Below are 26,399 nucleotides of genomic sequence, written 5' to 3' on the forward strand. Positions count from 1 at the left end.
AGCGCGCACAGAGAGAGGGGAGTGTTTAAAGCTGCGAGCAACCTACGCAGGTTCGGTGCACAAAAGCAGCGTGTGTAAAAGAACATATGCAAAAACATCGTGTTATTTATACAAACGTGACTCTGCTTATTGTATCATTTCATTTGACGCCAAGGACGCAGTGAGAAATGCGACTAAGATTTTATTTTATTTTATTTTGCCAGCATTTGGTGTTTCTTGTGCACATCTGCAGAGTAATCAATTCCATTGATTCAGAATCTGAGCGTGTTTGGTGTTTTTAATAACCCACGGAACAGGTCACACGTTTGATACGGCATTTTTCATCCCAGGCTTTTCTCATTAGCTTCCAGAGTGGCAGGAAGAAAGGTTACCGGGCGGTCAGTATGGTAATAGCAGGCAGGAGAAATGGCTGGGAACAAAAGAAACTTATTTTTCATCAGCGCTGTCATGCCGTCCCTTTGTATCCTCCGTGTTTGTGACTGAATATTCATACAGAAGCTGCCCCCAAAATGAGCATGTGTGTGTGTGTGTGAGTGTGCAAGGAATGATATTGAAATTTCTCTCAAGTGAACATATGTTACTCACAGCACAGCGAAAGTGTGTGTGTTTTTAAAGCAATCGGACAGATTTATTTTTTGTACGTATTGGTTCCGACGCTAGACTCAGAGGTTTCTAACCTAAAACACGTTAGTTGTCTATATGTACCCTGTAGAACCGAATTTGTGTGAGTTCCAGACAGTCGCAAGTACGTCTCTACAGGAATACATGGGCAACTGCAAAACCACAGCAGCCACTGGAGGTTCCTGCTCCTGCTTCTCTGCACGCTTTTCCTCCTTTTTCACTCTGAGCATCTGTGGTTTACACGCAGTCCACATCCCGGCGCTGTAGCAACAATAACGCTGTCACAAATTGTATTCATGGTCCAGACAGCCGGGGCTTGTGGAGGTAGGCCTCCAAGAGCAGAGCCATGTGTGCAGTGCGTGGCTACTACTGTTGCAGACCCTATAAAACACGTTAGGAACCAGGGGTCGTTTGAGAGTGACTGATTTACAGCTTTTATTGCTCTATAAAACGCCTCTAACATCCTTGCTTGTGGTTATTGAAATGTCGTGCGAGTTCTGCACAAACAGGCCAGTAAGCAAAAACATTTCATGTCATTTTAAAAAAATACCTCGTGCAATTATTGTTGCGAGAATTGTTACACCTTCCAATCTGGTGACCTTGTTTGACTTCTAATTCCAAATCTTTCCCCAAATGGAATTAAAGAGGTTTCTTTTTGTGTGTGTGAAGCTTTACCGTAGAATTTTATGCACATGAGATTTTGGCGGTTGCGAACCTGCAGCTGTCCTCACCTCAAACGGAGAAGGGATTTTAAGCTGGATGTGGAGAAGCTGCGAACACATTAGCACCCACCCCCGCAGCCCTGTCTTTCTCCCTGAACCAAAGCTGAGTGAGGGAGAGGAACTGGAAGCAAACAACACATGACAAGTTTATACAGCCAGACAGGATCAGTTTACAGTGAGACAGCAGAGCTCCAGGAATGTGGCAGATGGTCACCGCTGCAGCCACGTTCAGAGGCAGAAATATTGTGATCTTTGACCATTGTTTTGGCTTCAGTGCGCACTGTCGACGCTAAATACCATAAATATCCATTTCTTTTCAGTTTAATCTCAGTCACTTTTTGCATTTGTCATTCACCTTTGGCCCCTTTGAAAACAAATTTACTGGTGGTCGCAGGCTGGAGAGGTCTGCAAGATAAACATTATGACAGTGACACAAATATAAAAACAGTGTTATCATACATGAAAATCATCCCGCTCTGTAGTCTAATACAAAAGAGAGCAGCTGCTCCTGGCTGGGACCACATGCAGCCCAGCAGCCTGCACTCCTCTGCAGTAGAAACAGCAGATTGTCACGTTCCAGTTTGTGGCATCGTCATATTTTCATCCACTTTTCTATCACCGCACACCAGCTTAAACAGTGACATCATGCCGCCGGTGCTGTGCCTTCACGTCAACGACATACTTGTTAGTCTGTGATTCCTTTTGGTCTTTTAACTGTTGACATTCCAATGAACCTTTTTTTAAAAACAAATAAAATGGCAGACATTTTGCTGGTGAAACTGAGGTAATGATCGGTGTTAACAGTGATCCTGATCGGTTATTTCCCATTCAGGTGCTGCTCCTTTGCATATTGGCTGCCTGCTTAGGCCCTTCTGCACTAAATGGAATGGAACCTTAGTTAATTTCATTAATTAAAACCCTGTTAAGCTCCTCTTTCCAAGAGGTCTTCTTTAGAAGCTTTATAGGAAAGTGCTCTTGTTCCCTGATTTGTTCGTCTGTTTTATCTACTTTTAATATACTTATACTGGTTATCATACAATTTTATTCATGTTACAATTCAATTTTTTTTTCTTCATCTGTTCTTATACCTGCCCAAGTGTCCATTTAAAAGTATCAACAATGGTATTGTTACAGATTAAACACATGAAGGCATTTTGTGTGGTATTTTCAAATCTGTTCCTTCTGTTCCTTTTCTTTGCAAAATAACATTAAAGCTTCAGGAAGGACAGAAAAATATTTTTACTGGATTTTGGCATTAAAAACATTTGAATGTACGTCTTACAAGAAATAAAAAGGATGGACACTGGATGTGACAAATACGTCCAGTCACTAAATGAATGCGTTTCCATACTGCTCCTGTCCTGCTTTTTCTCCAATAATATCAAAGATCAGGCCAATTCTAAAACATCCCCTCCAGATCACCTCAGCACTCTGATCAGCTCTGACATTTAGGCTGAATGTTAGCATATTTAGCATTAAACTACCACAGAAGTAGCTTTTTAAAAATACGTCAGAAAGTGATTCGGGTGTAATTTTGTGTTGTAATGACTTTAGAGCTGCTGTGCTGTGCTTTCATTAATTAGCAGATAACCTTTATGAAAGGCAAACAGGCTAAAAAATGACTGCTTTTCTATTGTTGTGCCTTATCCTTTGTGAATCGCCTTTTGTCCCTTTGAATAATTGGAAGCAGAGGACTTGCCTGTTTTATTTTTTTTACTTGGTCAGCAATACCTACTAGTTTTGTCCTCAAGATCAATTGCTTTGGTAACGCAACCAGAGAGGATGAGAGAGGAGAGAGAAGGGTAGAGAGAGGATGCGAGATACAGGGGGAGAGAGAGATTTGTGCCCACAATGGCGACTGTAGGTATGCTAAATACCTCTGGTTCCTTATCCGGGAACTACCTCTAAGCCCGCCATTGGCCCATTGTGTCACGTGGTAAAAGTAACTTTACAGGGCTGCTCGCAAGTAGGAGGGCTTTATGGAGCAGAAAAACGACAAAGCTAGAAAAATTATTTTCCACTCCAGAAATTAATGATCATGAGCTCGTATTTGATGGAGTCTAACTACATTGATCCGAAATTTCCTCCATGCGAGGAATATTCGCAAAACAACTACATCCCCGAGCATAGTCCAGAATATTACAGCCGCGCAAGGGACACTGGCTACCAGCATCACCACCAGGAGTTATATCCTCCGCGGGCGAGCTACCAAGAGCGCCAGTATAACTGTGCAAGCATCCCTGAACCTGACACGCCAAGGGGACATGGAATACCCCAATCTGCGCACCTGCTGACAGGGAAAGGGCAGCCTGCTTCATGTGAAACCCCACAGTTGTCCATGTCCCCCGCCACCCCACCGGCAGCAGCCTCCGCCTGCAACCAAGCTACCCCGGAGCATCCAAACAGCACAGCCTCCTCCAAGCAGCCGGTGGTGTACCCGTGGATGAAGAAAATTCACGTCAGCACTGGTAGGCAACTTGCGTGTTTGTGTTCCCCCTGCACTCCTCATGCTCCTCTCTCCCTTTTTCCCTCCCTTTATCAGTCCCTCTGACTCCCATCTCGTTTCCAGCCCCTGCTCCGATAGCAGGGAAGCCTTTGAAATGGCACAATTGAGGCGGATTTACGACTCGGCATTGGTAATTACACCCACCATAAATTTTATAGCCGAGGTATACTCAGGGCAGCCGTATCACCATGTGGCTTCTGCTGTTATGTATTGCGCGATGGAGAGAGAGGAGAGAGAAATGAATAAGAAAAAAATTGAGCTTTGTAATCTGCATTAATAATTTAGCTCATAGTTGAATGTGAGTGTCCTCTCATTACGCGGGGAAGTTTTTAACTTCCCATTTAAAATTCTCAAACAGCTAAACATTCATATCCAATAAATCTTTCCAGCCATATCTCAGTTGAGGCCATTCTTGTTTACCCCTCCTTTCCTCCCTTCTCTGTCTGCCTTTCTCTCCACTTATCCTTTTTCTAGTGAACTCTGCGTACAATGGGACGGAACCCAAGCGGTCTAGGACAGCATACACCCGGCAGCAAGTCTTAGAATTGGAGAAGGAATTCCACTATAACCGCTATTTAACTCGGCGGAGGCGCATCGAGATCGCCCACGCCCTGGTTCTCTCCGAGCGACAGATAAAAATCTGGTTTCAAAACCGCAGGATGAAATGGAAAAAGGATCACAGGCTCCCGAACACCAAAGTGAGATCGTCTTCCTCCTCCGGGTCCAACACAAGCTCAGCAGCCGGCGCTGTCGCCGCTGCCTCGGCCACTAACACTGGGGCCCCCGACGAACTCACTGGAGCACAGCATGCCGAGGATATTACCAGGTTATAAAAGCAAGATCCACGGTTGGGAGTAGAAACGAACTGGTTATTTATAGAACAATTATATATTTTGTTTTCCGTAGCTAACGTGTGCGGTTTCCTTCGAGTCCAAAGTTATATAAAATGCATGTTATATAGCATGGATTACTGCGAATACCGGTTAATTATTTCTACGTGACACAGGGTTTAATTTATTTGAAGGTCAGTTCAATTTTTTTTATTAAAACATGTTTTGAATGAAGGAGGGAAAAAAGAAGTAAAAAAAAAACAGACGTTTTATTAAAATGTTATGTGGGCTGTTCTTTTGCCCTGCTGCCCAACATGAAATGCACAATCTATTTATTTCAAACAACACTGGAAGGAATTCAATATAATAATAGTTATTTTTGGTATTTAAAAAAAAGCTGGAACACAACGTTGGTCTTGAACATAAATGTTTTTTTGGGACATTGTGTGAATTACCTCGTATATTTCAGAGACGGGATTTCTCATCTTCAATTTAGTTCTGTGGTGTTGATGTTGTGTTTAGACCGTTTAAAAGCAGATTATTGTAAAAATGCAATAAACAAGAGTGTAGTGTACTTGTGCTAAACATATTGGTCAATAAAACAGTGCGTGTCTACTAGTTTTATACACGTTTGATCGAACTTCATTTGAGGCAAAAAAAAACAACAAAAAACCAAAAAACAGCGGAAACAAGATGGAATCCCAGAGTCCCTAATTTCCTTTTGTTTGCTCCTTTTTGATGCTTATTTAGGGGTCGTCCATTGTGTGTGTGTGTGTGTATGTATGTGTGTGTTGACGTCTGTGTGTTCTGGCCTCATGTATTTAAAGCGTGACCTTTTTATTTAAAAAAAAGAGTGTACAGGCGTTTACGTGAGACATTAGGAATATGCACAACCCCCCACCCCCCACCCACAAGACCCAGTCTTTTCCAACGCAGAGCTGCGTGCGACTCATTTAGAGAATATTGGTGTCACGGATTGGACAACTGTGAAGATATTCGTTTTGTATCAGCAGTTTGCACCAGGGGATTCAAAATAATATTTTAGATTGGCTTGTGATTGACGGCGATACAGCGAAGCAGCTCCAGACTGGATCAGGCTCCACAGCGCGGATAAAAATATGAGAAATGCTTTGTGCATGAACGCTTTGCCCACATTTACCCAGAGCTTTCTCAGTGGTGTTCAGAAGCTTGCGAGAGTACAAGAAAACAAACAAACAAACATGAGTTTTAAAAACGGGCGCTTTGTGCAACGTCATCTGGAAGGTGGAACAACACTGTCGTAGCTCTGCAGGAGTGGGTTGAATTGAAAGAAATGAGTCGACTCTGGCTTGTTTAAACAGATGCGTTCATTTTTCTTTTTTCCTTTATTGAGCAGATTTTTGCAGAAGGGTTTGTGTTGAAGCATGACTTAAGCCCAAAGACTCGCGAGAATTTGATAGATTATTGAAATGGTGACATGAATAGGTCCTATAAAATGCCTCGCCTTGTGGGGGGCAGAGCAGCACAAAAAGAAGAGGCATTCTTCATCATCCATCTTCCAAGTCGTGTGCTATGTTCTGGAAAGCAGCTCTAATAGACAGTCTGTCCAAACTGCAAATATTACGCACCAGGTATCATCAGTACCTGCTTCCTGAAATGTAAACATTTAAATGAAATTACTGAAAAATGCGTCCTTTGCGTAGATAATGGCTGCTGAAACGTCTCTTCTTTAATGTGGCTTTGGAGAGGCATTAGAATAGTGATGAGACGGCGCTGAAAAATGAATCTAGAAGCCTTTATGTTGTCGGACAGATTAGAGAAATTAATGCTCGCCAGCGTCGCTGCGTCCCTCCGATCCCATTCTCGGCCCTGTCGCCTCCATGTCGCGAGGGTGAAAAGGTACTTTATTGAAGTTTGGGGGCGAAGTGGGAGAAGGCCGAGTTCACACCGAGGACACATTTTCTGTCCCATTAGGCTCATTCCAGCCTGGATGGCCGACCTCCCCAACCCAGTGACCCAACTCGCTCTCAGAACGTGTACCTTCTGTGTGCGCCCTCACGGGTCCCCATTGGCCTCCGCTTCCATTGTGGGTTTTTCTGCCCCGCTCCTGTAGAGAGGCCTGCGGCGGAGCATTGCTAAATATGATCCTGCCTTTGTGGCTCGATGTGACCCAGGACGGCGTTGAACTCTCGGACCCTCCTCTCCTGACGCCCTGGAGTGCAAAATTTTACTGATTTGTACCAGAAAAACCAAATTCGTTCTTAAACGTTTACACGCTGTGAGGCGAGGGGGTGCAGAGTTTACGCTTTAAACTCAACCGTTAAAATGTGTATTAGATACATTTGGGAAACAATAAGTAAAATATAGAAAAAGTTAAAAGGTCACATGATTTCTGTGCGTATTGACAAAATCCACGCTGGAGTCTCCAGTGGAAAGTTGAACTGTGCACACTTAAATAACCGAGCAGCCCGAGTTCCTCTACACATCGAAAATACAATTTATTGCAAATAAGCAACTTTTGAGGTTTGGGACGAGGACAAAGCTGCACCCCAGGTCACGCCTGCACCGATGGGACACAAACAGTGTGTTTATTTTTAGAGGCCTGTTATTATTTTAATTCCAAACAGTTGTGAAGCCTTCCTGAATTTATCTGGGGTTCTGTCCTGTGTGCCCTGCTCATGGAAAAATATTCGATAAACAAACGTCGGTGTGTGCGTGCGCGCGCGCGCGCAGGCTTCAGGAGTAGCTCAGATTACGCAACATGAAGTGGAGATGTCACTTTTTTTGTCTGAGCTCTTGTAACTGAAGATTTGTGTACAGCGCACAGACATACTTTCAAGAGATTTCCTTTCCTGCTTTTGTCGCTGACATAATTTCATGTAAAATGTAATTAATACGCCTGTTGGATTTATTACCCAGATAAACAGACTACATGATTTAAAGTAGCTCTTAAGCAGAGCGATCGTGTCGCCTGTCAATCATAAATCAATCGTATCTTGCTTTTGTTGTTGTTAAAGTTTGGTAAGAATGCACCCGGACCTCTTCTTCACACAATGGAAGCTTCTCAAAATACTAACACAGATTTTTATATCCTAACATTTAGAAGGAGGAAGCACGTTTGCGTTTCACCTACAATCTTCCCCTCGAAGTGTGTCAAATTTTAAATCCAAGCAAAGATATCAGAGACAAGGAGCTTTTTTTTAATAAGCTCTAGTCAGCTCTAAAGTTGCATGATTCGAATATTTACTATGCACCACTTCACCTCCATCTGCAGCCACTTTAAACGTCAGCACCTTGAGGAAATACGCCTTTATTGTCGTAGTTTATCTGAAGTTTAAATTCCTCTACACTTACACGCACCTAACTGGTTTGTCTTTCCCTGACTGGAGACTGTTGAATCACGCACACGATTTTGAGCTCCCATTGCACCGCTGCAGGCTCAACTTGTAATTTATGAGCACCTCAGGCTCTCTCCCCCCCTCCCCCCTCGCTCCCTTTCTCTCCATCGTGGAAGGTAAAAACTTTATGCAAACACCCATCAAAATGTTTGAACATGAGCAAACACATAACACAAATGATGTTTGCATGATTTATAGGACTCCATGTGTGAGCGCTCCCTCTCTTCCCCCCTCTCTTCTCTCTCTCTCTCTCGTGTCTTGTCTCAGGTGAGTCTGCCCTTTGACCTCGGTGGTTTGCTGTATAAATCCAGAGCTGGTGTGCATGTGTGTGTGTGTGTGTGTGTGTGTGTGTTTAAACTACAGCCATGGCAGTTGCATAAATGCAGACAGAGTTGAAACAGGGGTCACGTTGCTATTTTCCAGGGACAGAGAGGCTCTCTCTGCATTGACCAGCAGTGGGTGTGTCATAAATCTGTAAATCCCTCTCCCATCTCTTCACCAGGGAGCAGATGCACCCTGTCTTTTCATTTCCCACATCTCTCTCTCTCTCTCTCTCTTGCTCCCCCTCTCTCTTCCCCTCTCTCTGCATGTGAGTCAGTTAGATTTACATAAAACTGGATTTTTAAATCCCCGTCAGGCATGTGAGGGTGATTTACTGCCAGTGTTGGCAAACATTTGAAGCAGAGCAGCCTGGATCAACACTCTTTTATCAATCTGGACTTTAGCATCGCATCAGACTGGAGATGATGGGCCTGCTAGACTTGCTGTTGACACTTCATACCAGCACCTCGCCATGAAATCTTTCAGGAGGCCTATTTGCTGCTTCATTGAGGACCTTTGGAATTGCTGTAACCCCCCCCCCCCCCAAGCTGGTGTCACCAGGGGCCCAAGCTGCCACTAGATTAAATTATGATTAATTTATTCACTTTCATTAGGAAATCTGACTGAATATGGGCTACAAAGACTTGCGATTACTATTATGTACAACGGAGACAAACGTCTTTCAAAATTGGATTTTTCTCTGTTCTCCTTTGTTTGCTTTTTTGTGTGTATGTTTTTGTTGGTTTTTTTTACACCAAAGAATGGACCTTCTGAATGTATCTCGGTCTGAAACACACTATGATGAAGATTTGGGGGTCTTATTTAGCAGAACTAAAATATAGTAAAAGATTAATTTTGCCATCTTCATAGAAATGAGAAATTACAACGAACATCTGTACGAAAAATTAAATTAATTAAAAATAGATTAAATAATAATAAATAACTACATAATTAAATATATAATTTAGACAGGTGTGATGTTGTTGTGAGCGATGTGCAAATGATAAAATAGAATAAATAAAAGGCCTAAATTAAAACTTTTCTCCAATAGGAAACCCAAAACTCTCGACGCTTTTACGTCACTCCCTCACATGATAAAGCCAAAACATCAAATCCCTGTTTGTTTCGTTTGTATTTTTGTGACGACGTCACACATTTGGTTGATACTGAGTGAAAGCAGCCTGGACAGGCTCATCCATGAGTGGCTTTGAATTAAGACGCTCGCGTTAATGCAAAAGTCAGGATTTGTTTAGGAAATTGACAATGTGTGTCTTTTCCTCACTTATGAAACGCAGTGTGCAAACTCTAGTCCTTTCATTTCACTCTGCATTGTTTACAGCAATCTAGGGCACCGCGCCCATAAATCTTCTCCTTGCTCTGCCAAGACAGCGCCATTTGTATGCACCGTTTTAACCGACAGCATCCTCTGCCCATTAACGTCTTCTCTCCAGCTCTCCCTCTCTCAGCCTCCTCTTATCTACCCAGCTCTGTCCCCTAAAATACATTAACTGATCCGTGCATGCACCGAGCTCTGAAAAACAATTATGTTTTTTCTAATCGAATATACGAAATGTATCATTTGTGGGAAAAGAGAATAAAAACACAGCGGATCCCCCCCTGCGCTACGAGGCATTTGCCCGTCTCCCTCCGTGGGCTGTGGGTATGAAAAATAAAAGTTTATCGACGGTTTCCTCGGTTGTGTGTGTCATCAGGCGAGAGAGCGCAGAAGGTAAGGAGGAATTGTAAAAGGGTTGACACCCAGAGCGACCGGCGCGCTTTTGTGTGTGAGAGAAAAATGATTTATTACTGCTGAGGCGGTTCAAACAGAGTTCACGGAGAATTGTGGTGGAGGCGCGGAGGAGCTAAATTATGGTCTTGCTGAGCCAGTATATCACAGATTCTATCTCCAATTCGGAGAGTGTTCAAGGGTGTGAGGTAAGAAAAACAAACGCAAAGGACTAATTTTACACACTTTAGCTGGTATAACTATTATTAAAGTGGTAGCAGTAACAACAACAACAACAACAATACTACTACTACTACTACTACTACTACTACTACTACTACTACTACTACTACTACTACTACTACTAATAATAATAATAATAATAATAATAATAATAATAATAATAATAATAATGAAAAGCCTGAAGCCTGAATATTTTTAACAGGACTCCATTGTGCGTTCAGGTGAAACCTCGGTGAAGGTGTTAGCAGAGGTGAAACGAAAAGAGGATGAAGGCTCCTCCTCTTCCCAGCTATGCAACCCTGAGTGAATAATCCATCACCACGGGGAGACGTGTAAAGAGGACAGCTTTGTTGTGGGGAAAGACCAGAAGGAACGCGTATTTGTGAAATCTGGTTCAACTTAAAATGATACTGGCACAGACTGGAGTAATATCCCAACTAAAGATACTTTTGGGGGCACTCGTTAAGATTTCGCGGTAGTTTTATTATTCTAGTTAGCTATTTATCCACTTGGCAAGCGTTCGCGCATTGTTTAACAACGCTAAGCAATCATGTTTTATGAGATTTTTTTTTTTTTTACGAAGTGTAACCCAGTTAAACCACACCTCGCGGAGCGTTTACGGCAAATGATCCCCCAATTATTTAATGTGTTCTTTAAAATTAAGTTCTGAAGTTGGTATGTTCATTTAAGCGCTGCTCCCTGTGATTCTCTGGCGTTCTCTCTGCGTGTGCACTTGCATGCGCAGAGCTTCGCACAGTCATTGTTCTTCTGCAGCGAGCGGGACGTTTACGGTCGAAGGTGTCCGCAACGTTTGACTGCTGCGTTATAGAAGTCGCAGACAGACCGGGACACATGCGGCAGTTCATGCAAATCTGCACAAATCTGCATCGCCCTAGTAATAAAAAACTAAAAAAAAACTAAAAATCCCAAAACAAAACCCTGTAATAGCCTTCTTCTTTGTGTGGCATTTGCCTTTGTCTGACCACTCCCAGTGAATCCTATTGCGCCTTTAAAAGCCACATGCACGACGCCCAGTTATAGGCATGTGCGCTTGTTCTAAAGGCAGCCCGTCTATTTATAACGAGAAGCTGCATAAGTTCTAATAAAATATCTAATAAAATCTGGGTGCTTTATATCCAATGCAAATATCCGAATAATTGAGGGTTGGCTTAAAACAGGAAATATGGGGGGAAATGGGAATAATAATTTATAGTTGTATTTAATTGGGTAAAAAAAAGTTCACTGGGCGCGCAAATTATTTTTGGGTGATTAACATAAACAATCTACAGCCAGGTATTAAGTTTCTTCGCGAACTCGTTTGTGCTGCAGCAGGAACTCAGTGAAAAACCTACCACAAAAACTCCAGGATGCGCTGTAGCCCGAGGTTCCTTCTAATAAAAGATGTCCTGTCAGAGACTTAAAATATTAGCAGAATTAAAAAGTCTAGCCAGAGATGCAGTATTTGAGGTCTCTTTCTATTCTCCATCAACACCCTCGTTATTTCATTATCCATTTTCTTTATTTTGATTTTTGGCGCATAATCATAACATCGGTTATCTTTTATTCCTACAGATAATGTGGCGCTGGCTGATCTCAGAATTTCTGAAGAAGAATTACCGCTGACGCCTCTTCGTGCGCCCCAAGTTGCCACCGGAATACTCTGCTGCTCCAGAGCTCTGCAATTGGACAATGGCGACACGTGACTAAAGCACCCTTCTGGTAAATATTATTCAAACCCTCCACATGTTCGCTCCAAATGATCTTCCCTGCATGCATTCAAACATTGGTGCTAATTGTGACATTAGGCAGGCAGTCTTTACTACTGTTGAGGGATTCCTGCTTTTATTAAAACCAGTTTTGATGATCTGGGTCGGTGGATCCCCAGCAGTCTTCCCTCCCACTGCAGCTTCATGGTAGTTTTGGTATGAATTCTGGAGAGGTGCCAAAACTACTCCCAGGAGTAGAAGGAACTGGTGTTTACGGAGCAGGCCAAGAGGCAGAATATCATCTTTTAAAACTGACCTCAGCTTCTCATGTCAGGTCCACGTTGACCCTGGATGAAACCCCCCGGTGCCCCCAGCTGTGGAATCGCTGTCATGAGACACCGGACAGCGAGGGCGGACAGCTCCTCACCATCTGCTGCTCAGGAGCAACGTTTCCTTGGATGATTCTGCGGACACCTGCCTCCAAACAAACCTGGTAAATCTGTCTTTATTATAGAGCCAGAGCACAAAGCAGTACAGGAACAAACCGAATTATTGTTAGCGCAGAAAAATAATTTGCTGTCAGTGTGCTCAGATTGTAGGTGAGGGCTGTGGATCCAAACGTAAACATATGTTGTTGTTTTCCAGTTGCACATGCAGAGAATATCGTTGATACAGTGAGGCTGCTTTGAGCTTCGTTAAATCGTTCCATCTTGAAATGAAATAAAATAACAGATTTTAAATAATTTTAACGATCAGGCAGTCCACTCAAACATTTGCTGACAACTGCACAGTTGTTTATTTTGTCCATTTCCTCTATAATCCTTTTATTTATAAAAGACATAAATGCAATAATGTTAGAAACAACATATTAGCAGGAGTCTCTCAATATTACATGCAAGTCTTATCAACTATCCATTAACCTCCCTGTGACATATCATTATTAGCAGGAGGCGCTTATTGCTCATGCACAGGTCGAATGGAATCCTGGTTGTTTTCGGAGGTGGTCCCAAGGTACCTTTTAAGTGACTGAGATGGGGATTTGACAGGTCTGCTTCCATGTGCAGCTCTGATTAATGTGGCCTGTCAGGCAGCTGTAGTGGCGTCAGATGTTTCCCCCAGACTGTTTCTTCAGGAGGTAACTTCCCCTGAACATGTGACGTGGAACACAGCCAGACTTGTGCTGTGTTTCAAGCTTGAATGAGGAGCTGAGGGCCTCACTCTGTCTCAGGTTGATTGGCGGAGGATTAACATGGGCCTAACCACCACTTGAAACTATTCTAACGGGCAGATTTGTGTGGCACTTGTTATAAACGCTCCCCTCTTCTGCTTTTTTTGCTTTTTGTGCAGTCATCGGTGGTGCGTGCACCATTAGGAGGGAGAGGACGGCCTTCACCGTCCCCCAACTGCTGGGGCTGGAAAAGGAGTTCCACTTTAGTCTGTACCTTCGTCATCCCCGAAAGCTGGAGACGGCTGCAGGAAGCTCGTTGTTTATCAGGTGAAGAGTTGTTTCCAGAACCACAGGATGAGATACAAGAAGGCGTAAAAGTACTGTGCAGAAAGCCGGCAGGTTCACCCCGGCAGTCTCCTTCTCACCTCTGCCTGAGCTCTCCTGGGGGCTTCCTGAGGTTTCCAGGTCTCTTTAAAACTTTGCACTCCCCAGACTGTCACACTCTGCCCTCTCGTCTCTTCGGCTCTGATGCTAACAGGGTTCATTCGCTCCTCACATTCGCCACACTTGAGCTGCACACTTACATCCGTTGCAAATGGTCCATCGACCTCCAGCCCGGACGGGGAAAGTCATCACCGCGCTGGCATTTGAAAGTGGCCCTCGGGCTTTGTAATGGTCATCCCTCATGTGCTCATCAAAATCTGAATGATACATCCACTTTCACTCCCTTATGAGAGACAAGACGACGTCTGATTAACGCGCCCGTTTTGAGGATCCCAGAACACTTTCATGAAGCATTTTAATTAAGCTAACTGTAAAATTACTTATGTCTCTCACGGCACACTTGCTGAAGGCTGCGGGTCTTCAGACCTGCTGCTCTCCTCTTAGATAAACAGCATGCTCCATATATGTGAGCTATTAATAATTATGATGTAACTTTGCAACTGTTACATTTGTTGCCTCTTTAATGCATGAGAGGTACCAACTATAAATGGGTTTTGTGTGCGCCTGTTGTGTTAGATAATCGTTGAGTGGTTGTTGTATTTTCTTAGTCACATTAGGGATCTTTATTCATTGTGTACTTTAAATAGCAGGCCATTTGTGTAAAAAAAAAAACTGCATACCAGGCAGAATAATGCTCACTTTGGATGATGTTTCATTTTGTTAAAGCTCTTAAAAGATTCAGAATGCCTTTGACAAATTGAGATATCAAGTTCTGTACATGCTTAATAAATGCTTTGGAGAAAACTCCAGCTCTCGTGCATTGTTTACTCTATTCATCACTGATTAGAGCGGCATTTTAAATTGCGGTATTTTATGATTAAGGGTTCCTGGATTAGATACCAAATAGGATGAAAATGAGAAATTCACTGTAACCGAATCAAGGAATGCTTTGGATTCGCTTGGAACCTCTACAGTATTGTGTATTCAGGTTGCACAGTCTTGCCACACAAGTCTCTCCCTCGCTCCTGCGTCTGAGTTCCCGGCCATTAATCACTCAGACAAGGCGGTTTTCCAGCAGTTCGACCACAAGCTCTGAACCCATGGGCGCCATGACAAGATCTCCTGCCTCCTGCTCTCCAGTCCGTGCCTTTTTCAATCGCAAAATGTGGGGGTTTAGCTCCTCTCAGGGTGCATGTCGACCATGTAGCCTACAGGCCACAGCAGAGAAGTGATGACAAGGAGGAGATCGTTCTAACAGGGGATCACTGTGGAAAGTGCTTGTTAAAAAGATTTGATTGGAGGATCTGTCTGTGTACATTTGTGACATATTGGCGCTGATTCTGTGTTTCAAAGCAGCATTGTCACCTTTGAGCTTTGGTAAACAATTTAAAGGGAAAATAAAGAAATCTATTTTTCAGTGATGGAATTACTGCGTCTGAATATCCACAGAATTCTTTGACATGCTGGCACATTCATTTCAGTGGAGTTACTGTGGTTGCAAGGCAAATTACATTGGTAAGTCTCTGTTTTTAACTCTCAATTTAACTATATGCTAATGGTGATACAAAAGAAACAAAGAGTGGGAAGGTAAGGGAAGTCTTCCTAAAAGAGACAGAAATGGTGGGTTGTGAAATAAAGGAAATGTTGGATTCCTGATGCTTTTTGTTTTGCATTTGCTGAGAGATTTGCCCTGTTAATGGTCCTTTACCGCAGGTTCTTCACCATATTCTCCCTCCTGATGTGATAAAACAGCAGGATCCGCACATTATCGTGCAGTAATTCAGTGGATGGGGTCAAGGGGGGGATCCCTGAGGGGTCAGGTCAAGCCCCGTCTTGGGCCCCTCTGCAAGCGAAGGACCTCACAACATTAGGTTAGCAAGTTGTTGCCACTCCTAGTTAGGAACTAAAGTCATTATATCCCTTTCACTCACTTGACCCCCCTCCTCTTCTGATGACATCTGTGTTCAGAGGGACTGAGCCGCAAAGTCCCAAATTTCCACGTTTGGTTATTAAAATTTGGGTTTCATCAGACTGGAGCACCACATTAAATGACTCTTTCAAGTGACAAATGAATCCCGCCACGGTGTCGCGAATTCAGATTTGGTGACGGTCCATTAATGGGAAAACTTTTGTGTGACTGCGTGTGTGTTTCATTGTGTCCCTCGCAGTGACGGATATACCACCGCTCCATTTGCAGCTGTTGTGGAAGGGATTTTTTGGGAGGCTGTGAAAAATGCTCTTTGCCTCGAGAGTTTTCTTAAGCTGCAATCGAATCAAAAGTGCCGTCCTCAACAAAGACGCGCCGTGTGTTCAACAAACCTGAAGCCTGAAGCACATTTGGTGATGATCAAGAAGCTGCTAGAGTCGTGTGTCATGATGTAGAGTTTCCATCCCCTATTTGGGGATTAGAACACAGAACCACGGTGCTTTTATCTCGAGTTGTTGGTTCTCTGGCAGGTTGGTTCTCCTAAACACACCATTACTCTCCCACTGATGATGAACCTGTTCTGTGTAAATGAATATGGCCTGAAACCTGTCGCAACATCAGACGCGCCGCTGGACATTAAAACCTTTATCTGCCCATGAATCTATTTATTTCCTGGATGCCACTATTTTGGCCAAAAACAATATTTTAGAGCTGATCTTTCCAGTGTGCTCAAACGATAAATTACTGAAGAGCCAGTGAAACATCCAGGACCAAACCTGAGAAACCTGCGGCCTGAGAATCTGGTGGCTGCCTAATATCAAATGTGAGGATAATAAGGGAATTTTACAGATTTACTACTAGATCTTGTTTAAGACCTTCCAACCATCAACAGAGGCTGCTAAGCACACTTGCTGCATTACAGAATTCAGCAAACACAGGAACGATCAATAAAATAGGGACAGTTGAAGAAAACTTTGTTCTAGCATATGTGGCACAGCATCACATTGTAACTGCAGTGTTGGTTTAAACTGTTTTTTAATACAAAGCCTTCAGGAGGTTTTATTCTTTCAATGACCTCTTCTTTGCCTTTCACCTCCAAGTGCTGCCCAGCAATCTCCCCAGATGCTTGTTACCAAAGATGACTGTTAAGTATCAATTTCCTTTGTCACCTTTATGGCTTTTATTTATTTGTCTTCTTCGTGTGGAACGGTGCCCGGGCATTACTCAGGTGGATGGATTATAATTCAACAGCTACGACTCATCAATCTTCCAAATTTGACTTCCTGATTCTCACACAACTGTTACTGTCATATTACTGCACGACATTATCAAGATCAATGGCATTTTAAATGCTTCCCAGTTAAGGATGATCTGTGATAATAAAAAGGTAAGTTGGTGATGAAACTGTCAGGAACGTGCACGGCGAGGGAGTCTCACGCCGGGGCCGACTTCCCAGCGTGAGGAGCTGCAGTTAAATGGATGAACTCTTAATCTCACCCTGCAAATGTCACATGTTGACCATTATCGAGCGTCCAACGCCCAATGGCTTCATCACATGGGCTCTAATCAATTCATATTTTCATTTGCTCTCGTGTAGCTATAATAGATACACAATAAACAATATCCATTGTTGTGTTTCTCTGATTTTATGTAGCTCTGCTAATGTTGGCAGTGTTTAAGAGGTCTCAGAGATACGCTGGTTTCCATCTGAATTTTTCAGTAATTAAGCTTTCCTGCAGAACTGCCCTTCCCAAATCCCCAATAGAACTCTGGGCATTTTTAAAATCTTTTTAGAAAAGACAAATGCTAATGCTTATAGGTGCAAAGTCAGTTTGTGACGTTGGAGGAAACGCACCATTTCAACCAACTGCATGCCCCGTTTATGTTCCCCATTAATGTGGCATAAACAGGAAAGGGAAATCGAATGTGAAAAAGGCCATGTGACAGGAAAGACAAAGGAAGAGCGCAAAGCTTATGGATGAGCAGCAGTTATAGGGCAGCTTCGCCGTGGAAATGCGGCGTCCGCAAAGGGTTAAGGCCATGACACAAGGCTGGCATTTTATTTATGACAGGAATAATCCAAGTTGAGCCTCGTTGGTCGGAGCTTGACAATCTTGAAAGGCAATAAGTCACGCTGTGCAGTCAAATGTTGGAAGCCAGATAACTCTATTTTAAACTCTACAGGCACGAACACAGTTTGCACAGATACCAAATCTGTCAGTCTGAATGTGAGTGAAGTGTGTGAAAATGATGCAGGATGTCTAGAATATTTCATTTTGATTGAACATGCACACAGTCCATCAAATTCTCTGAGTTTTTCCACTAACAATTACATAGCCGAGCCAGAGAATCTGCTAATATGGAACGGCTGTAAATATATTAAACTAAACATTGTCTATGTCCAGTACAAATGGATTGTTGACTATTGTAGGTAGCTTTTCATGGTTTTCCATTCTCTCAGCAAGAAATGACACCAAAGAGCACAAATCTTGCTTTTTCTATTAGGGTTTTTCTATTAGCAGATCCAGCAGACTGCTGTGTAGGGTTATTTGGGGGAAGAAAAGATAAATAAATGAAACACTCGTTTGTTGGCCCCAGGAACTATGTTGCTGGTTGAGGGAGCCTATTCCAGACCCTGCTGCAGTGATCATCATTTCCTCCTGTTTTGTGTTTAACCCCACTCATTTCCACAGAAAGAAATCTGGAAACACAAAAGCTTAGGAGAGGATGACTGATAGCATGTTGTCATGACGTTTGGGATCCTGCCTACTCGAGAGCCACTTGGTGCACTGAAGCCGTGAAGTGCTGCGGCTCATTCCGCAGGCTGTTGCCGAGATATCTTGGTATTAGCAAAGGTGCTGGCTTCTGAATACGGCATTCGCAATATCCCTCGCCGTTTGCACGGCGGGGATTTATGATTATAGTTTATGCACTGTGACAGATTTCATAGCATTCAATGCCAAAGCAGGGGCAATTATGAGAATTTCTCCCCATCAGGATTTCTTTGGTTGTTTGCTTCTAAGTGATATTCTCTGGATTCTGTGTGGGCAGCTGAGCTACACCTTATTCCTGACATCACTATTTTTCAAAAATGTCAATATTTGAGAAAAGCAGACACGCTCTATCAATCAAATAGATAGCCATCTTTCAACGGGTCAGTGTGCAACAATTGAATATCTGTGTCTCTGCTTTCACACTCATTCTCTGGCGCTATTTCTTTGTCCCTTTGTAACATTACAACTTTATCACCGTGTCACAATGACGAGAACGAGCAGCATAAACGTGGCCTTAATGACGCCGACCTCTTGGTCCCGTCGTGACACTTGTCTGTCAGCGCTGCTCAATTCTAGCCTCTTGAAGGTTAGGGGGCTGAATTTTAATGAGGTCTGGCAGCGGCGGCGGCGTCATGTCAGCAGCTCCAGGATGGGCTTTCATTGAAAGCTGTGGAGGTAATCCAAGCATGGACCAGGATCCCAGGGCTTCGGCTGCTTATTGACATGCATCAAAGCGCAGGCGCTAAACAAATTAGCATCAGTCAATACCCTCCCAACCCCCCAACTCAAAGCAATGCCATGTTTATTTAATAACAAAATAGCGGTCAAAGGTACAATATCCCCAGTTCTGCCTTCCATTGGGGGGGGGGGGGGGGGGGGGGGGGGGGGTCGTTGTTAAATGGTCGGGATCCATTTCACCCTAATTGGATGATTACTGTAATGTCCAGGACCGTCTCATGCAGGATGTAGGCTTAGGGGGACTGCAAGCTGTCCAGGGCAGGAATTTCGACTTTATGATCTCTTGTGTTTTTTTTATGTGATAATATAACTTCTGTTGCATAAAGGTGCCGGGTACTGATGCAGAAAAACACGCCAAATATGCTAATCAAACATATGGCACAAACAAAGGTTCCTCTTCTCCTCCTAAAAGACAAAGAGGTGACTTGATTCACACATGCGCGGGGCCGAGGCTGCACGAACAAAAAAGAAAAGACTGAAAAAATGCAGGAAAAAAAAGAATGATTTGCATGTGGAAGACAGAGATTGCTCACACCTGTTTACTGTCTTCCTTCTCTACCCTCTCTGCAACCCCTTCTGCCCCCCCCCCCCCTTCTCTGTACAGCCCCCCACCCCCTTCCTCTGCTGAAAGCCATTACAGAAATACAATTTCTAATACCTCCGCACAGGTCTTCGATCGACTGCAAACAAATTTATATTCAGGCGGTAAACAGAAAGCTGCAGAGATTTATTTATTGAGTGTGGAGGAGAGAAACAAGCTAGCGCGTGAACCCTGAGTAACCTCCGAGCTGACACGAAGATGGATCTGTGAGCCCTGCAAATGCATGGAGAGAGGGGATATATTGCACTCAGTCATTCAGCACATCGCTGCCTGTAGAATCCCATTAACTGGCACAGCTGGGACACCATATTTCTGTGTTGTAAGAACGGCGTTAGGAGTTGTTTATTATGCTGAAGTATTTGGTAATTACTGCAGACCTAAAGGACATGCAGGAAATTCGCTTCATATGAGACAATAAGAGCTAAAATGGATTAATCAGTTCAGTAATAATGATAATAATAATAATAACAATAATAATAACAATAATAATAATAATAATAATAATTTGAGTGGATTCCTTCTGCGTACATGTATTATCAATCATAATAAAAAAGAGTATTTCTATTTTAGCATTCATTCAGGTTTTTTTAATTAGAGACCTTAATAGGATACTCTTTTGATGAAAAAAAATCCATTTGTTTGGTGAGTCCTGATTATCTTTTATTGATGTCAGATTATTGATGTTATCATCAATAACAGCTTTGTCTCTTAGGTGCTGGGTGAGTGTCATTTGTGTGTTTGAGAGCGACTCTCTACTCCTGAGAGAGGACAAAGATGAATCTCTTTGACACTATAACTTCTGGACAATTATTTGCATTTGTTTGCATTATTTGAAACGCAGTCTCATAGTTCTCTATATTATTGCAAAAATAATGAGCATTCATTTGTTTGCTTGTTTTGTCAGTGAATCCAATTTATGAAGAAAAACAAGTAGAACCTGACAGATGAGTTATTCCTCCCTTAATGAACTCATCCTTTTTTTTTAATCAAACACAACTTCTTGATTTCTTATTTAAATTATTTGTTAGAGGCTAATTACAAATCTGCTGCCACTGAACTTCTAAATGCCAGCTGTCATGACCTCTGAACCCATTAAGTGTGCCTTTCACATGACCTAAACCCTCCACTAAAGAGGGCCTGGGTTTTTCAAGAAGCCTTTTTTGGAATTAGCATAATCCATTAGCACTATCAATGTAGCTCTGTATTATGCTAATTGAGCTCTGAGAACAGAGGTTTTCATTGTAGCTGTGAAAAATAATCAAAATACCAGAACTTGACCTAAAATGCATTTCTCTTTGGGTGAAACGAATGCGTGAAGACAGAGAAATCTGCATGAAAGGCCTGCGAGGGCCCTCGCCGTGAGCCTGATGAGGAGGAGCAGCTTTATAGATTTACTCTGCTGTATCACTCATCTCTATCTTGACCTTAAGTTTGTTCTTCAACTTGTTCATCTTTTTCCATGTGGTCCTCGGGGCTAACAGAGATGTCCGGCTATTGGCGGAGACCAGGGGGGCACGTCATCTCCATCAATCAGGGGCTGCCGTTTCTCCTCTGAGGAAGGTCCCCACGGTCGTCCAGCCGCCTGGCCAAGCGTCACTGAATGCATGAGAGGCCGGGCATGAAGTGAAACCTCCATCCAATGGTTATGCAGGGCGAGAGGTGATAATGACTTCCTATCAAGAGTTAACGGCCGGAGGGGAGAGTAGCCTTCTGTTCACGGGCTGCTGCCGAGCAAAAGAGGTCACAGACCGGGATGTGGACTGCAGGACGCGCTCTGAACTTAGTGATGAGCGGGAGACTGCGTGTTTCAAGTGGGATTTCGCGCACATCCCCACTTCTTCACCGCCTCCAACAGTCTGTCTCCGAACCCTCCTCCCCCGCCACCACTCTGGATGGGTTCTGGTGCCGTGTCCCCTGGCGGCGCCGGGACAGAGCGCTCCTGGACATGGACGCTGCGCCTCAAATAACGAAACTATCGAGGGAACGCTGCGCTCCGGGATAGGTGTTCTCCCACAGCATGTCAAGATGGACCTTCTCTCTGGGGGAGCAGCGTGTAGCTGATGAGGATGTAAACAGTAAAAGTTTTGAGTGGATGAGAGTGAAGAGGAGTCACCACCGGGCGGGTAAGTTTTAAAGTGTTTTGGCTTAACAAGCGGCCATAAATGTGTCGGACGTGTGCGTCAGTGTCTTCTTTTTAACTTAATCACTTTTAGCTGTTCATAAATGTTTGTCTTGGAAAAGTTTGGAAGTTTGGGAAAAGTTCTCTTCGTAATCTGAAAAAGAAGGGAAGCAACCTGACGTGTTTTGTGCGTCACCGGCTCCGCTTCCTCCAACAAATCACGCAGAACTGAGCACAGGCCGAGTTGTGAAGCAGCCCAAACCCAGAAAACAACAACTAGGTGTCCACAACACCTTTGAATATGCACTGGAGTTGTTTTTTTTTAACTGTGCCAAAATCACGCCTGGTCTAAGAGTCAACTTTCTCGCTCCACCTCCTGTTGCCGAGCAGCACTGAGCGCGCACACACGGACGCGTCAGTACAGTAGGGAGGCTGCTTAGAGCCACTGTGCATGCTCAACCGAGAAAACAATCAATTATTTACCCCGCCCTTACTAACCACTGCTCTTTGAATAATGCAACAGGCCAGTGGCTGTCCAGCCTCGCAGGAACTTGAGTAAAACTTACTCCTGTGAGCTGGAGTGCTCTAGCACCATTGATTAGTTGTCTGTTTGTAATGAAAGGACTCGTGTATTGATTTCAGTTTGCAGCACCTTTACATGTGTCCACCTTTTTAACATAATTGCTGTCACAGCTCATCATTTCCTGTGACTGATGAGTCCTGGGCAGAGAGCCCACAGCAGAATACATCCTGGCCTTTACAGAAACTACAGATAGCCTACTAATGTGAAAATGTCTATTAATCCTCCATTTTACTGAGTTATTGAAGTGCAGATCCTTCGTCTGATCAATAAAGGCAGTTGAGTGACAAGACTCGGCACCTGTGATGGGATGGGGCTTTGACACAAGGGTGGCCTTCTTCTTTGGTGGTTCTGTTCAGGCTGGCTGGGCAAAAGAAAAAGGATTGAAGTCTCAGAGAAACAAGGCGACCAACATAAGCCAAATGTTTGTTTCTGCAGTGAGAGTGCAGATTGATGGCACTTTTATAGCAGCTTTATTTTAAAGCATATAAACATCACAACAGGTGAGAAATGATGGTGATTTGATAGTTTCTCTCTTTTTTAATGCCACTGTTTGTTGCTCGGCAGCATCAACAATGTTTACTGGTGCAGGAGTCATTTTAATTCATAAAAGCCATTAAAATAGAGCAGCTGATCCGGCTTCATGCCCTTGAAAAAATGCAATTTGCTCTCACCCTCCCACGTCTCCTCTCCATGCAACCTCTTTCTGTAACTCTCTGAAGGGGATTATGTGGAGGAGTAACTCATTAGTACAACTGTGTTACTTGTCATTAGTGCCCTTTCCTCCCGAGCCCATATTGGTTTTGGCACAAAACAAATCCGTACGTATTCTTCTGTGTGTAAAGGCCTCCACAGACCTGCGGTAACCTGATCTCCTGGCTCTGTGTATAAATTCCCAGTGCGTCATTCTTCAATTATGCTTTGACAGCACCTGAATTACTGTGGGCTGGATGCCCAGATGACTGAGGCAATGTGTATCGATCCATCCCCTTTTCTTCTTTTCCTCTCCTTGGCTTGGAAAGCCCTTCCATCCCCTTCGCCAGGCAGCTATTTTTAAGCGTGCAAGTCATTCCTCAAATATTTTTGTTTGATTCTTCCATGCCCTCTGGCCGCCATCAATTCCATTATCTTCTGAGCCATTAATCAGAATGCACATGCTATTCGCGCCGCTCATAGCCGAACTTCATGATTACATACACTTCCTCCGTTGGATTCGCTGCCCCTGGAATTCTCCTCGGCTCGCCTAACTTGACATTCATTTTCTTTAAACGCAGACGTCGACATTTATCCTATGACTGACCTTTTCCGGCCGCTGTGCTCTTCCAAGTGGCTGGAGGCCTGTTAACCTTCCTCCCTGGGAGTTGTGGTGGCGGGAGACGCCGCACTCCACCTGCTACGGCGGCTCTGGATCAAGATATAGCCGCCGTCCCTGTCATTCAGAGCACATAAGCAGCACAGATGATCCCTTAATGGCTGACCTGGGAACCTTAGAGGGGAGAAAAAATGAGACATTTATCATTAATGGTGTGTTTGAAAGGATTTGTAAACTGTTAAACTGTCATTGACACAGAAAAGCCTAAAGGCAAATTATTAATGATTCTGATGAATACAGTTAATGGTGTGTAAAGTGGAGTTGTTTTGAATCAGCAGACATTTCCATCGCCATCACATTTGCACCAACACGCTGCAGCTCTTCTGCTCTACCTCTTTGACCAACTAAACACGAGGCTCCAACACTTCCAGCATCTGTTTGGGTTGTGGGCTGATTGGGATTACATTTTGTGCACCACTTTCTGTTATTATCCTCATGCTTCGCAGTTTTTAGTGTGCCTGAAGGGCATTAAATACACTCTTAATAAGCAGACAGGAAAATGCCCCCGGGTGAGAACAGAAGCAACAAAACTGACAATGAGTCCTATAAATCAAATTCATGGAACCCCATTCAGTCAAAGCTGAAATTTTTATTTAACCCTTAAAAAAACAAAAAACAAATAGCAACACACACACACACGCACACACACACATACACACACACACACACACACACACACACACACAGAAAGAGAGACTCGTCCCTTTAAAAATAAAAACATTTGTTAATTTGATTCATGGGGATATTCCTTGTTGATGTCTTAAATAGTTTAAATTAAATTTATTTCGAAGGATTTTCTGCATCTTTTATGGATCATCCCATTGATCTTTTTCTGTCTCCAGTCAGGACGCACGTGACCTTTGAGCAGCAGCAGCAGCGTGTGCGCGGACGGTCACATGTTCAACGGGCCCCCAGAGGACCAGCTTCAGCACCAGGCAGCTGACCGAGCTGGAGGAGTTCCGCTTCAACAAGTACCTGAGACGGGTCAAGCGGGGAGGGGGGGGGGGGGGGGGGGGGGGGGTCACCGAGGCCCTGCAGCTCAGCGAGATGCAGGTGACCGTTTGGTTTCAGAGCAGACGCACGAAGCGGGACACGCACACACTCCTGGACACCTGCCCCTCCTGGACCAGTTTGCGCTGGTTCCTGTCAGGCTTGGCACCGATGTTTGCTCCCCCCGCTGGATGCTGACCGGAGAAGCGCACCGGCAACTTTCACGTTCAGATCGGGTCAAATCAATCGGTCACGCAGGCTGGCGGAACTGGTTTGAATAGTAAAATCCAAGTTAGTCCATCGCGCTCCTGCAAACGAACAAACAAAATTATATTAATTGGCCATAAAGTCGAGACTGATTGTTTATTTATGTTGAACTCTTTCTTTCTTGAATATATTTATTTTTGGCCGAGGCGCATAATTCTTTTAAAATCCTCTTTATGTTTTATTTTCAACTGTGTTCAGTTGTGTTATCATGTTTAAAAGGTTGCTCTATATTTTAAATTTATTATATTGTACATGCTACAGCTCTCAGACTGGCTCAGAATTGTAACGTGATAATAAAAATGAGAGAAAAAAAACATTCGCTGCTTTGACATTTTAGATTAAATCGCCATAACTGGCGGGCACATTTATTGATCATATTCATTCATATTCGACGCGTAAATCGGGGTTCTGATAATGATAATGTAGAAACATCTCGAAATTCAGACCGTGAGGGTTTTTTTTAATTACTTCTTTGCATCAGATTTTTATTTTTTTAATTTTTTTAATTTTGAACATTGCGGGAGGGTCGAAAAGCCGTCTGGGCTAAATTGTGCATCTCGGCAGTTCGAGGAGCTAAATATTCCTTTTGAACAGGAATCTCATGTGATGTAAACCTAAGGAAAAATGATTGTAATCTTGGCCCTTAAATATTATTATGTGTCGGAGCACTTTTCTGTCGCCTTAATGTCTCCTTTAATATCGGAGCGAGCAGTAAAATAAATTCGCTGTAAGGAAATGATATTGTTTCACTCCCAGTTTGTTAAATGTGAAGGAGAGATCCAAACAGATCCAAAATGGCAACAAACGAGCCCAAATGACAGCAGATGTTGTTTGGAGATTTAAAAAAAAAGAATGAAAAAAATAACCCTTTAATGTTGGAATTTGGACTGTAAATTAAATACTTTTATTCCAACTGTTCGGATGAAGTGTAATAAATCCTGTGAGGATAAACTAATGAATGCAGATACACCAGAGTTCACCTCTCACCTCTTGACCTCTTTCTTGCCTCAGGACAGCGGCGACCCGGTCAGCAGCTCAGACACAGAAACATGTAGGCTACCATTCATGTTTGTGACCTTTCTTTCTTTTCTTCTTCTTTCTATCCTTTTTCTTTTCTTTCTCTTTCCCTTTCTTTCTTTCCTTCTTCTTTCTTCTTTCCTTTTTCTTCTTTCCTTTCTTTCCTTTCTGACTCCACTTTCTTTTCTTTTCGTTCTTTCTTTTCTTTTTCTTTACTTTCCTTTTCTTTCTTTCCTTCTTTTTCCTTGTCTTTTCTCTTTTTCTTTCTTTTCTCTTTCCTTTCTTTCTTTCTTTTTTTCTTTAGTTTCTTTCTTCTCTTCTTTCGTCTTTCTTGTCTTCTGTTCTTCTCT

At 43.3% G+C, this 26,399-nt stretch overlaps 1 protein-coding gene, 1 long non-coding RNA gene and 1 other non-coding gene across 5 annotated transcripts in view; all 3 read left to right on the forward strand.

Moving 5' to 3' along the window:
- The window catches only part of LOC105419977 (homeobox protein Hox-C4a), a 47,709-nt gene extending 35,651 nt beyond the window's left edge, over positions 1 to 12,058 (forward strand). The window contains exons 3-4 of one of the 3 annotated variants that reach the window (XM_011621869.2): positions 2,176 to 3,811; positions 4,324 to 5,299. In XM_011621869.2, the coding sequence (XP_011620171.1) occupies positions 3,376 to 3,811; positions 4,324 to 4,682 (795 nt within the window). In that variant the 5' untranslated portion in view covers positions 2,176 to 3,375 and the 3' untranslated portion in view covers positions 4,683 to 5,299. Of the gene's footprint in view, positions 1 to 2,175; positions 3,812 to 4,323; positions 5,300 to 11,918 lie in introns of those variants that run through there. The other 2 variants (XM_029833754.1, XM_029833755.1) reach the window with 2 other exon arrangements.
- On the forward strand, positions 691 to 774 carry mir10b-2 (microRNA mir-10b-2). The gene has a single exon (NR_105320.1). It is a non-coding gene; the product is annotated as a microRNA mir-10b-2 (primary transcript).
- Positions 12,059 to 12,386: 328 nt separating the features above from the next.
- LOC115249157 (uncharacterized) lies at positions 12,387 to 14,468 on the forward strand. Its single transcript, XR_003887859.1, has 2 exons — positions 12,387 to 12,545; positions 13,400 to 14,468. It is a non-coding gene; the product is annotated as an uncharacterized lncRNA (long non-coding RNA).
- The last annotated feature ends 11,931 nt before the right edge of the window (positions 14,469 to 26,399 follow it).

The sequence above is a fragment of the Takifugu rubripes genome, chromosome 3, assembly GCF_901000725.2.
Source record: "Takifugu rubripes chromosome 3, fTakRub1.2, whole genome shotgun sequence".
Classification (NCBI taxonomy): domain Eukaryota; kingdom Metazoa; phylum Chordata; class Actinopteri; order Tetraodontiformes; family Tetraodontidae; genus Takifugu; species Takifugu rubripes.